The 13524-nt window shown below is 41.2% G+C and overlaps 1 protein-coding gene across 1 annotated transcript in view; it reads right to left on the bottom strand.

The window, feature by feature from the left end:
• TMC2 (transmembrane channel like 2) overlaps nt 1–13524 on the bottom strand; it is an 86779-nt gene that overhangs the window by 44681 nt on the left and 28574 nt on the right. Inside the window, exons 6-8 of the mRNA XM_009436705.4 lie at nt 6974–7072; nt 4411–4553; nt 2069–2216 (exon numbers count right to left, since the gene is read on the bottom strand). Coding sequence (XP_009434980.2) covers nt 2069–2216; nt 4411–4553; nt 6974–7072 — 390 coding nt within the window. The remainder of the gene's footprint in view (nt 1–2068; nt 2217–4410; nt 4554–6973; nt 7073–13524) is intronic.

Genomic DNA, 13524 nt, shown 5'->3' with positions numbered 1-13524 from the left:
TTGTGTGTGGATTGAAAGAAACATAGGGTTGATTTCATCTTTTTTTTTTTTTTTTTTTTAAACATTATCCCATTCATTCATTCATTTTGAGCCAGAGTCTCACTCTGTCACTCAGGCTGGAATGCCGTGGTGCGATCTTGGCTCACCGCAACTTCTGTCTTTTGGATTCAAGAGATTCTCCTGCCTCAGCCTCCCGGGTAGCTGGGATTGGCAGGTGGATCATTTGAGGTCAGGAGTTCAAGACCAGCCTGGCCAAAATGGTGAAACCCCATCTCTACTAAAAATACTTTTTATTTTTTAAATATGCAAACCCAACCACTCAATTATACATATGCTTCAACTGCAACTTAGAACCCTAAAATAGTCCTTTGTTTATTATGCACCCTCAGAAGGGTTTTTCTGCTTTGTTGTACCTTTTTTTTGGACATGTACACACAGGAAACTTTCTGACTCTTTTATTATCTCATGGAACTGTGTTTTGTTTTGTTTTGTTTTGTTTTGTTTTCAGAACTCCCCATGCCTGTTTTTATACCAGTCACATAAATAAACAACACCCAGTCTCACTGGAAAATGATGGAAACTTTGTCAGCAGCACTTCACATAAAAAAAAATCTCTTGTTTAGAAAATAAATGGTGATTTTAAAGTAGAGACATGGGCTGGGCACGGTGGCTCATGCTTGTAATCCCAGCACTTTGGGAGGCCGAGGCGGGCAGATCACTTGAGGTCAGGAGTTTGAGACTGGCCTGGTGAAACCATGTCTCTACTAAAAATACAAAAAAATTAGCCGGGCATGGTGATGTGCACCTGTAATCCCAGCTACTCAAGAGGCTGAAGCAGGAGAATCACTTGAACCCAGGAGCCGGAGGTTGCAGTGAGCTGAGATTTTGCCACTACACTCCAGCCTGGGTGACAGAGCGACACTCTGTCTCAATAAATAAATAAATAAATAAATAAATAAGGTAGAGGCAAGGTCTGTGAAGGAACCCTCTCAGTCAGAATCCTACACATGTGCAAAGGTTTGCCCACCTCAGCCCCTGTGGGACTGATCTGCACAGACCATATTGCTAGCCTTCTGTCACCAAGCTTTCACTCTGTCTCCCTTTCTCTCTCTTTGTTATTTTCCAACTACCAAGTTCAAATTCTTTTTTTTTTTTTTTTTTCATTTCACTAGCTTTCTGGGGAACAGGTGGTGTCTGGTTACATGAATAAGTTCTTCGTGGTGATTTCTGAGATTTTGGTGCAGCCATCAGTGTTGATTTCTCTATTCCCACACCCCCAAACCAGGGTTCTCAGCTCTTTCTGAGTATTCTAATCACTTGGGGAGCTTTTGAAAAACCAATGTCAGGACCCTACTCCAGGCCAGTTATATCAGAGTCTCTGTTAGTGGATCCCAGGAGATCTTTTAAGCTCCTCAGGTGATTCTAGTATGCAGAAAAAGTTGAGAAATGCTTTCCCCAAATGAGTCCTTCCACTTATTCCAGCAGAAATGTGTTTCACGTAGAAACAGGCAGCACCAGGTCTCAGCATCCAGGATACTCTGTCATATTAAGAAACAGACAGGCTGGGCGTGGTGGCTCATGTCTGTAATCCCAGCACTTTGGGAGGTGCAGGAGGGCAGATCACTTGAGGTCAGGAGTTCAAGACCAGCCTGACCAACATGGTAAAACCCCATCTCTACTAAAAATACAAAAAAAAAAAAAAAAATTAGCTGGGCATAGTGGCAGGCACCTGTAGTCCCAGCTACTCGGGAGGCTGAGGCAGGAGGATCGCTTGAGCCCAGGAGGCAGAGGTTGTAGTGTGCTGAGAGCACACCACTGCACTCCAGCCTGGGCAATGGGAGAGAGATGCTGTCTCAAAAAAAAGAAAGAAAAGAAAAGAAACAGACAGTGGGTACCAGCCACGAACGTTCTTACTTAAGGGCTTGAAAACTGGGCTCACATTTCTGGGAAGGCTCTTGCCACAAATTATTTGAGGACCTTATTTTCTATGTCCCAGCTGGGAGAAGTCTCTCAATGACCAGAGGGACCTAGAGTTCTCCGGAAGTGGGAACTGCCCTGGGGTGACTACCTTGAAGCTGGTGGTGATGGATGCATATTTGTTGTCAGCTGTCTCTGAATTCCCGATCAGGTAGTCCCAGCTGGTGAACATCTTGAAGCTGAATGTGAAGTTGTCACTCTCCCCTTCGCCTGTGCTTCCTTGGGTATTGCTGGCCATCCTGTAGGGCACACAGCACTGTTGTGACGTCTGCCCTCTTTCTGCTGTGTCACCCCCAGGGAACCTTGGCCTAGCCAGTCTCGGACACAGGTAACAGATAAACAGGTAGCTGACATTCAGTGACAAAACAAGCCAGGCAGGGACTTGAGCCAAGACAGCTTTGAGGATAGCCAGGGCACCTTTCCCCCCACATTCAGAGTCCCCTGAAAGCACACATGGTATCAATGAGGTAATAAAAAGCCTGCAGGAGACAAGACACGTGACCATGTTTTCTTCCCTACACCCGATTTCCTGTGGCTTGACTCATCTGCAAATGCAGTTTGAGAACTCTATACAGGAGTCTATTCTCAAACAGGAACGTCCCCTTCTAAGTCATCTATTTTCTTGGGTAGAACACACACACACACACACACACACACACACACACACACACACACACACATATATTTTTTTCTGATATAAAATGCAAAACACACTGAGGTGGCTGGTGCTACTTTGTTGTGCTACTTTTTTTTTTTTTTTTTTGGTAACAGAGTCTCGCTCTGTTGTCCAGGCTGGAGTGCAGTGGCCTGATCTTGGCTCACTGCAGCCTCCATCTCCCGGGTTTAAGCAATTCTCCTGTCTAAGCCTCCCGAGTAGCTGGGATTACAAACACCTGCCAGGACGTCTGGCTAGTTTTTTGTATTTTTGGTAGAGATGGGGTTTTGCCATGTTGGCCAGGCTGGTCTCGAACTCCTGACCTCAGGTGATCTGCCTGCCTCGGCCTCCCAAAGTGCTGGGATTACAGGTGTGAGCCACCACGCCCGGCCCGGTACTACTTTTAATTGCAAAACCATGAATTACTTTTGCACCGTCCTAATACAATCAGGTCATATATCCTTCTCTTAATCAAGTTTGGCTGAAAGCACCTTGGACCTTCCTATTTCATCCTACCTGTCTTCAACCTATGCTCCCTAGAGTTTGACCCTGTGGGAATCACAGAATTCCAAACAGGGGTGCTATAAGATACTATGAGGGGTTTGTCATCTTCCCTAACATGTTGGCTTTCTGGATTTGCTGTTCCACAGGGCTTAGTTAGCTTTTTTGGTTTGTCACGAAAACTTTCCATATTTCTATACTTATCTGGGGTGAGAGCAGGGACAAAGTAACAACATGAGGGCTAAGAATAAAAGCAAGCCTGTCTCCTTGTTCTTTTCCTTTTGCCTGATAGTGCTGTGCAGTCAGAGATCACCCAGTGGTCACTGTCGAGTGCTGGGCAGGGTCTTGGGAACAACAGCATTTCCGCCTGAGACCATGTGATAGAAAACCAAGCGTCCCCATTGCCCTTTCAGGGGCTGTACCCAGACTTCACTCTACCCAGTGCTCCACTCCTCTCCTGGAGACACAGCCACCCACACTCTTCTGGGAGAAGTGACCCCTCATGTCTGTGCTGAAGCGAGAGTGGGCCCAGGTGGATAGGTTTGTGTAGGAGACAGTGCCTTCCACTCTGCGACCCCCAGCCACAGCTGATGGGGTCCCCTGATTCTGAAGAAGGCAATCAATCCATGGGCTGGGCCAAGTTTTCAGAGAATAGGAATTAAGAGTTACAGACATATTAAAAGGCCACTTCTGACCACAGAGACAAGTAGAGCTGGGGCCAGAGAGGCCGCCATGGTTAATCACTGCCACATACATTTATTTAGTATAAGTTTATTTGGTTGTATCTTTCTATATGCCAGCCTTGGTTCTAACACACAAGCTAGAGTTTGGAGGAGCAGAAGAGTTTTTTGGAGGAAGCTGAGCTCTGGACAAAAGCAAAAACAGGCCTGACAAACCTCCAGGCCTACCTTACTAGGTACTATGCTCCTTCTCAAGCCACACTGGCCTTTTGCCAGTTTGGGGAAAACACTAGGCTATTTGCGGCCTCAGGGCCTTTGCACATGCTCTTCTTTTGTCTAAAATGCTGCTCCCCAGAATTTCAGCATGGCTGGCGTTCTCAGCCTCATCCAAAGGGGTTTCAATCCTATTTCCCAGCACATCCCACATGGCCTGGTTCATGTCTTTCATACCACAAATTATAATGTGCATATGGTTTCTGTGTTAATTTCCTGTTTTCTCTCTGAATGCCCCACCAGAAGGGAGGTAGGCGTAGAGTGGCCAGGAGAGTGAGCTGTGGCTGTGAAGTCAAAGCTTGCAGATGAGACGGTCATACTTACGATCGAATGACAATAATCAGGCTGTAGCCGAACACGCTGACCCCCACCATAAAGTAAGCCATAGGCAGCCGGTACCTCAGCCACCCGATGGTCCTCTGGTTGTTGTAGTAGCCATAGAAGAGTGCAGAGTACTTGACATAGCCCTGGGGGACAGCAAAGCCAAATGCTCTGGGTTGGTAAGCTCAGAGCTGGTGGTTACCAGACATGTCTATTCTACCAGGGATTTCTTTCTCAGAGTCTTAACCGAATCTAAGGGCCGAAGGAAGAGTTCCAGATGTTCTTGTTCTTCCCTTCACCTCCTCCAGTGGCTCCAGAGCCCCTCCATATCTCCCCTTCTTTCTCTCCTTCATTCCCTCTATTTCCTCATTACATAGAGTGCATGGAGACATGGGAGGGAGAAGAGAGTGTTGTTAACATTTGGGATCAAATTAGGGATAGGGGGTTGGGCACTGTGGCTCACGCCTGTAATCCCAGCACTTTGGGAGGCTGAAGTGGGCAGATCACTTGAGGCCAGGGGTTCAAGACCAACCTGGCTAACGCAGTGAAACCTTGTCTCTACTAAAAATATAAAAATTTGCCAGGTGTTATAGCAGGTGCCTGTAATCTCAGCTACTTGGGAGACTGAGGCAGGAGAATCACTTGAACCTGTGAGGTGGAGGTTGCAGTGAGCAGAGATCATCCCTGCGCACTCCAGCTTGGGCAACAGAGGGAGACTCTGTCTCAAAAAAAAAAAAAAAAAAAAAAAGGAATCCTTAGTAACAGTATAGTTGGGAACCCCTGTTTCAAATAACTTTCTGAAGGGTCTCCAATCTGACTTTGAGAGTGAAGGATGGCAGCAGCAATGACTTGCTGTGGGCAGCACTACAGCCATGCCTCCCAGCCTTAGCAAGCCCTTGGAGCTGCAGACTAAGCCTCCAGAGGCATGGGGGTGTGAAGCTCACAAAGGAGGGAAGAGTGCTGCAGGCAGAGGGCCATAAGCAAAGGCAGAGAGGCAATGACAGTGTGTGATGCGTGCAGGGACTTCCCCAAAGCTTGGTGGCATTGGGGCACTAAAGTGTGAGGTATTACTGGAGAGGTAGGGAGCAGCCAGGTCATGAACAGTTCCTTTGTAAACCCAATTAAGAACACTGGCTTTTATTCCACTGGGAATGAGAATCAATGAAAATTTGAGGTAGGGGAGTGACAGGGTCAGATCTGCATTTTATAAAGATCACTCCAGCAACAAAGGGAATGGAAATTTTAGGAGCCAAGCCAAGGCAGGGAGGAGAGGTAGATGATTCTGACAGTAGTTCCGGTAAAGTGAGGACGTTATTCAAAGTGAAGGTAAAAGAGATGGAAAAACGCATTTTGCCTAATGATGGGATCCTATTTGATTAAAGAACTGGTTTTTCAATAATCAAGTCCACTGTTTCACACTTACACACGCAATCTTTAGGCCTTACAATCACAAGTGGAAGTTCATTGGTACATTGGCAATAGCACCTTGAAATCTCGAAGGATGAAAAACTCCGTGGCTTTTTCTTACTCAGTCCAGATATTCACTGATTTTCTTCCTCCTCAGATATTCACTGATTCTCATTCCCAAATGGAATAAAAGCCAAGGTTCTTAATTGGTGATATGGTTTGGCTCTGTGTCCCCAGCCAAATCTCATCTTGAATTGTAATCCCCAGGTGTTGAGGGAGGGACCTGGTGGGAGGTGAATGGATCATGGGGACAGTTTCCCCCATGCTGTTCTCATGATAGGGAGGGAGTTCTGGTGAGATCTGGTTGTTCTGATAAGTTTCTGGCATTTCTCCTGTGCTCTCTGTCTTCTGCTGCCATGTAAGAAGTGCCTTGCTTCCCCTTTGCCTTTCACTGTGATTGCAAGTTTCTTGAGGCCTCCCCAGCCATGCGGAACTGTGAACCAATTAAACCCATTTATTTATAAATGACACAGTCTCAGGTAGTAGTGTGAACATGAACTAATACAATTGGGTTTACAAAAGATTTAAGAAATATTTAGTAGGTAGGCTCAGATTTAGTGGTTGGTTGGATGGCAGTGGGGGGTGGTTGGTGAGGAAGAGGGAGAAGCGTGGGATGATTTTCAGGCTTCAGACATGGATGACTGGATGAATGGTGATTCCAATAAAGGAGCTGGGAAAAAGAGATGTGGGTTTTGGCTGGATAGGTGTTGCATTTGAAGAGCAAGTAGGACATTCAGTTGAAGATGTCATGTGAAACTTTGGGGAAGCCTGGAGTGGAGTTAGATCTGGGGTCTTAATGTGGGAATGAGGAAAGAAAAGCATACCGTGAGATCACCTTACAGAGACCTGGCAGACAGAGAGGTGCAGTGGCTGCATGGGGAGCCCCCATCTGTGAGAGTGTGGCTGGAGAGAGCAGTGCATGAAGGAGACCCAAGTGGACTGTGCAGAGACATGGTTTGCAAGCTCATTTAGCTTAGTGCTGGGATCCTATTAAAGCAATGGTTTTTCAATAATTAAACGCACTATTTCATACTTATTCATGCAATCTTTAGGCTTTATAATCACAAATGGAAGTTCATTGGCATGTTGACAACAGTACCTCAAAATCCCAAAGGACAGAAAAATCCATGGCCTTTTCTTCCTCAGCCCGAGGCACTGTCTTTCTGGGAATACTCCCATAGGGCATGCCCATGAGTACCTTGTGCAGAAACACAATGACACAAGTATGAGTGGAGGAAATACAAACACACAGAGACATTCATATACTGGGGTAAATGCTTTCCTTCTCAGAGCGGAATACACCTATTTTCTTCTTTCTTTATGTATTTATTAATTTAATTCATTTTTTATTTTTTGAGATGGAGTTTCACTCTTGTCACCCAGGCTGGAGTGCAATGGCACGGTCTCAGCTTACTGTAACCTCCGCCTCCCAGGTTCAAGTGATTCTCCTGCCTCAGTCTCCCGAGTAGCTGGGATTACAGGTGCCTGCCAACATGCCTGGCTGTTTTGTATTTTTAGTAGAGACAGGATTTCACCATGTTGGCCAGGCTGGTCTTGAACCCCTGACCTCAGGTGATCCACCCACCTTGGCCTCCCAAAGTGCCGGGATTACAGGCGTGAACCACTGAGCCCGGCCCTATTTTCTTCTTTAAATAACATTGATCGCTTTCCTGATTTTAAGAGTAACACACACTCATTGTAAAAAATGTGAAAAAGTACAGAAGAGCGTTTCTTTTCTTTTCCTTTCCTTTTCTTTTCTTTTCTTCTCTTTTCTCTTTTCTTTTCTTTCTTTTTTGAGACAGGTTCTCACTTCATCACCTAGGCTGTAGTGCAGTGGCTCCATCTCGGCTCATTGCAATAACCTCTGCCTCCCTGGCTCAAGTGATCCTCCCACCTCAGCCTCCTGAGTAGCGGGAACTACAGGTGTGTACCCCCACGCCCAGCTAATTTTTTGTATTTTTAGTAGAGACACGGTTTTGCCATGTTGCCCAGGCTGGTCTCAAACTCTTGGGCTCAAGTGATCCTACTACCTTGGCCTCCCAAAGTGCTGGGATTATTGGCATGAGCCACCGTGCCCAGCCAGAAGAGCATTTTAAAAATTACCTATCAGTGCCAAAACCCAAAGATAATGACTGTTAGATATTTATATATTTTCTTTTAGTTAATTTCTGAGTTCTGTATATATTTTAGTCTAGTTATTTAGTCTAATATTATTTTGTGACCAATTTCCTACATCATAAGGTATTTCCCCAAATAAAATGACTTCAAAAATATCTAATAAAAATATGTACAAGAAACTTACTTAACAAATCCCCTATTGTTGGACATTAAAGTATTTCTAGTTCTATATGTGTATATAATTCTGTTATTAATACCCTTATACATATGCCCTTATTCATATCGTTAATTGTAAAAAAAATCAGAAATGGATTCGATTTATATATTGATTTAGGAAGGACTGACTTTTTAATGAGATTAAATTTTTCCTTCCAAGGATATACCCTTCCATTTATTGTCTTATTTTTGTCCAGTAATTCTTTATAGGGTTCCTCATAGAAATATTCTGATTTATTAAATGTATTACTAGTTATTTTATAAATTTATTGCATTGTGTCAAAATTTTAAATTCTATTTTTAAGTGGACATTAAATATACAGAAAATCACTGCCATTTGTCTTTAAAATGACTCCAGTCATCTCAATATACTTGTTTATTAGATTCTAGTAGTTTTTCATAAAATCATTGGAGTTTTTGGGGGGTTTACAATCATATCACCTGCAAACCAAAATAACTTTGTATTTTTTTGGTACAAAGTGTATAAGATGTTAATTTTCCTGACATTGCATTAGGTGGCAGAAATTAATATTGAAAAGTAGTAGGGATAGGGATATATCATGTTTCTTTTGATTTTTGTAACACAGGCTTTAGTATTTTTCACCATTTAATGTAAAATTACTTTGTTGCTTAATTTATAGGCTCTTCATTTTTAGGTAATTTCCTTTTATTTCTTTTTGTTTCTTTGTTTTAAATTTATTTTCTTATTGGGGAACATGTTATACATAAAATAGTATATGTATAACATATATGTACAGTTGATCATAATAAAAAGGAAATTAACTACTATATATCCACTAGCTAGCTTAAGAAACAGAAAATCTCCAGGCCTTTATAGTACCCTGGATAAGCCCCTCCTGAATTATATCCCTCTTGCATCCTAAGATGCAACCAAGATATAGTACATTTTATGATAACAATTCCCTTGTTTTTCCTTATATTTTACTCATTTATTGTTTTGTTTTGCCTGTTTAGTTTTGCTTTAGTTTTGCCTGTTAAATGGAATCATGCATAAGTATTCTCCTATGAATTGTTTTTTTTCATACAACATTACACTTTTGAGATTCATTGATAAAATAAGTTTGATTAATATGCTTAAGGAATTAAGGGACAAGATGAATCATTTTGGTAGAGAACTGGAAACTATAAAAACAATCAAATGGAAGTTATAGAACTGAAACATGTGATCATTGAAATTAAAAGCTCAATGGACAGATTTAAGAACATATAGATCAGAAAAGAGAATGGCTAAATTTTAATACAGGGTTAAAAAAATCCAGACTTAAATATACAGAGAAAAAGATGGAAAATACTGAAAAGAGCATAAGGCATACATGGAAATACAGAGACAAGGCTCACTGAGACAAGACACACACACACACACACACACAAATACACATGCAAAGGCACACACATATATGTAGTCCCAGAAGGAGAGAGAAGATGGAATGGCATAGAAACAGTATTTAAAGGGATTATGGCAGAGAATTTTCCCAATGTGACAAAAGACAGTTTAAGATTTAGTAAGTGCTACAGATCCAAAGCTGGATATCTACTGCTTTGGATTTCTATTGCTGTGTAACAAATTACCACAAAGATGGCCTAAAGCAGCACCATTTATTAGCTCACAGTTCTGTAGGTTGGCAGTCTAGCATGGTGTGGCTGGATTCTCTGCTCAGGGTCTCACCAGACTGAAATCAAAGAGTCAGCAGGGGCTAAGGGTCTCATCTGGGGTCTGGAGTCCTCTTCCAAGCTCACTTATTGTTGGCAGAATTCATTTCCTTGTGCTTGTAGGACTGAGGTCCCTGTTTCCTTGCTGGGTGGCAGATGGCGGCCACACTCAGCCTCTCAAGGGCTCCCACATTCCCCATTACATGGTTCCCTCCATCTTTAAGCCAGCAGTGGTGTGTTCAATCCTTCCCATGTTTTGAATATCTGTGACTTCTTCTGCAACCAGCCAGAGAAAACTCTTGGCTTTTAAAGAGCTCATGTGATTAAATTAGGCTCACTCAAATAACCTTGGAGTGATAGCTCATTCCTAGGTTCTGTCCACATTCAAAGGGGAGGGGATTATATGAGATTGAGGGTCATTTAGGGTCATTCTTAGAATTCTGCCTACCACATATACAAAAAGCAACAAATCAACAATGACAACAAAAACTTCACTTAGGGAACTGGGGAGATTGGGAAATGTTGGTCAAAGGATACAAAATTTCAGCTAGTTAGGAAGTATAAATTCAAGAGATCTATTGTATGACATGGTGACTATAGTTAATAACAATGTATTATATACTGGAAAATTGCTATGAGAATAGATTTTAAGTGTTCTCACCAAAAATAAATGATAAGTATAGGTATATGAGGTGATGCATATGTTAATTAGCTTGATTTAACCATTCCACAATATATACACATTCCAAGACAGCATTTTGTACAACATAAATATATGCAATTTATATTTGTCAATTGAAGTAAATTTTTAAAAATTCACCTAAACCTACCACAGGAAAATTTACACAAATTCTTCAAGAGAATAATAAAAAAAGAAACATTCCCAAATCACTTTATGAGGTCTAATAGTGATCCCCAAACATAAGAACATTATAAGAAGGATATTTACAGTCCAGTATCTCAAAAATAGATGCAAAAATTCTAGATAAAATATTCACAAATCAAAATCAGATGATATATAAAAAAGATAATACATAATAACCTAGTTGGGTTTATTCCAAGAATGCAATCTGGTTTAACATTTGAAAATAAATCAATATAATTCACCACATAACAATCTTAAATTTGTATGTGCCCAATAACATGGCATTAACATATATAAAACAAAAATAATAATTACAATGAGAAGAAGACAATGGCAGGAGATTTAATTGATCTCACTCAGCAATTGATCATGCTACCCTAAAATTAGTAAGATTATAGATAATTTGTAGAATACAAGTAATATTTTGAACCATGCAAATAATATAAAAATTTAGGAAAATTAACCATATTCTGAGTAAATAAAGCAAGTCCCAAGTGATGAAAAAGTATCAGTTTCATACAAAATATACGCTATGATCACTATAAAATTATACTAAAAACCAGTAAAAAATGCCACCAATCTTTCTATATATTAAAGTCTTGAAAATTATTCATAAATAACTTGTGGATTACAAGGAAATTAGAAAATACCTAAAAATAAATAATGGCAATGTATATCCAAGTATATGGAATGCAACTAAAATGGTATTGAGAGGAAAATTTATAAATGGGTGTTGTGTTATTGATGTCATTTGAATGTTTGTCCCTTCCAAATCTCATGTTGAAATGTGATTCCCAGTGTTGGAGGTGGGGCCTGGTGGGACATATTGGATCACAAGGGCAGATTCTTCGTAAATGGCTTAGCACCATCCCCTTGGTGATAAGTGAGTTCTCACTCGGTTAGTTCACGCGAGATATGGTTGTTTAAAAGTCTAGGACCTCTCCCAATCACTCTCTTGCTCCTGCTCTCGCCAAGTGATGTGCTGGTTCCCCTTCACCTTCCATCATGATGTAAGTTTCCTGAGGCCCTTAACAGAAGCAGATGCTGGCACTTTGCTTTCTGTACAGCCTGGAGAACCATGAGCCAATTAAACCTCTTTTCTTTATAAATTACCCAGCCTCAGGTATTTCTTCATAGCAACACAAGAACAGCCTACTACAGTTGTAGACTTGCTATGGGCCAATAACTCCTTTGTGCCTCCCATTTTTCTCCTGTGTGAACACAGGCATGTCTATAGCATTTATCTTATGCCTGTCCCACCATTTTATGTTTGTTGTGTTGGTGCAGATAACATCTTTTTAGTCTCACGGTAAAGAGAACTGCACTCAAGGAGTTGTATTTAAAGAGCTACTCCCATGGAGCTTCACCTGCACCTGAACTACTGATTTAGAGTGAGAGTTTGGAATCTGAGCTGATGCTATGCCAGAATGAGATTTTTAGAGGCCTTGAGGAGGGGCGAGTGTATTCTGCATGTGGAAGGGATGTGAATCACTGAGGACCAGAGGGTTCAATGTGGTAGGCAGCCTGTGAGGTGGCTCACATGATCCCTGCCTCTGGTATTTATTATTGTGTACCATAATACCCTCCCACTGAGTGTGGGCTTGATTTAGTGACTCACTACTAAGGGATAAAATATGGCAGAAGTGATGGAATGTCATTTCTGAGATTAGGTTATAAAAAATGGTGGCTTCTATGTGGGAAGCTTCTTTTTGCTCTATTTCCTCCTTGGATTCTCTCCTTCTGGGAGAAGAAAGCTGCCACCTTATGAGCTTGCCTATGGAAAAACTCATGTAGAAAGAAACTGATGTCTCTGGCCGATAGCCACTGAGTACCTGAACCTTGGGAACAGCCACATAAGTAAGGTTGGAAGCAGATTTTCTGAGGCCTGCCAGAAGCCACGTGAGTAAGCTTGAAATTGTATCTTCTGAGATCTGCCAGTAGCCATGTGAGTGAGCTTGGAAGCGGATCTTCTTCAGAGACCCCAAGCCAGAACCACTTCTGGATTCCTGACCCACAGAAATAATAATAAATGGTTGTTGTATTCAGTGAAAAAATAGGGAGTAACTTGTTACCCAGCAATAAATAATGAATACAAACCCCAAGAAATTAGAAGGAAAGAAATGAAACATATAAGATAGAAATTAGTAATATAAAAATAAAGATATATAAGAAAAAGACCTGAAAGTGAATGTTTTATAGTAGAGTTATTCATAATAGTTTCCAAATAGAAACAACTGAAATGTCCATGAGCTGGTGAATGGATAACAAACTATGATATACTCATATGGTGGAATATTACAATCCCATTGTAATTTTCAATTCCATTTCAGCAATAAAGGGACAAATGATTGATAAACTACATGCATGAATTTCAAAGACATTGTACCAACTGAAAGAGGTTAGACACAAAAAAACTGCATACTACATATTTCTATTTATATGATATTCTGAAAAGGGCAAAACTTTGGGAACAGAAATCAGAAATCAATCATTGGTTGTCAAGGGCTGGGAGCTGGGAGAGGAGATTGCTTGCAATGTGGGTACTAGAGAAATTTAGGGGGCGATGGAAATGTTCTATATTCCAGTTGTGTGGTGGTTACCTGATCATACATTTGTCAAAAGTCATTGAATTGTATACCTAAAAGGAGTAAATTTTACTTGATGCAAATTGTGCCCCCAAAAGACTGAATTTAAAAAAAAAGACATTTCAGAGAGAATCAGCAAAGCCAAAAGTTTTTTCTTGAACAAAATAACTAAAAAAGACAAACTTTGCTGTAAAT

Source organism: Pan troglodytes, chromosome 21, assembly GCF_028858775.2.
Source record: "Pan troglodytes isolate AG18354 chromosome 21, NHGRI_mPanTro3-v2.0_pri, whole genome shotgun sequence".
NCBI classification, from domain to species: Eukaryota; Metazoa; Chordata; class Mammalia; order Primates; family Hominidae; genus Pan; species Pan troglodytes.
Note: the sequence above shows the minus strand (reverse complement) of the source record. Positions and strands in the feature narration are given on the sequence as shown.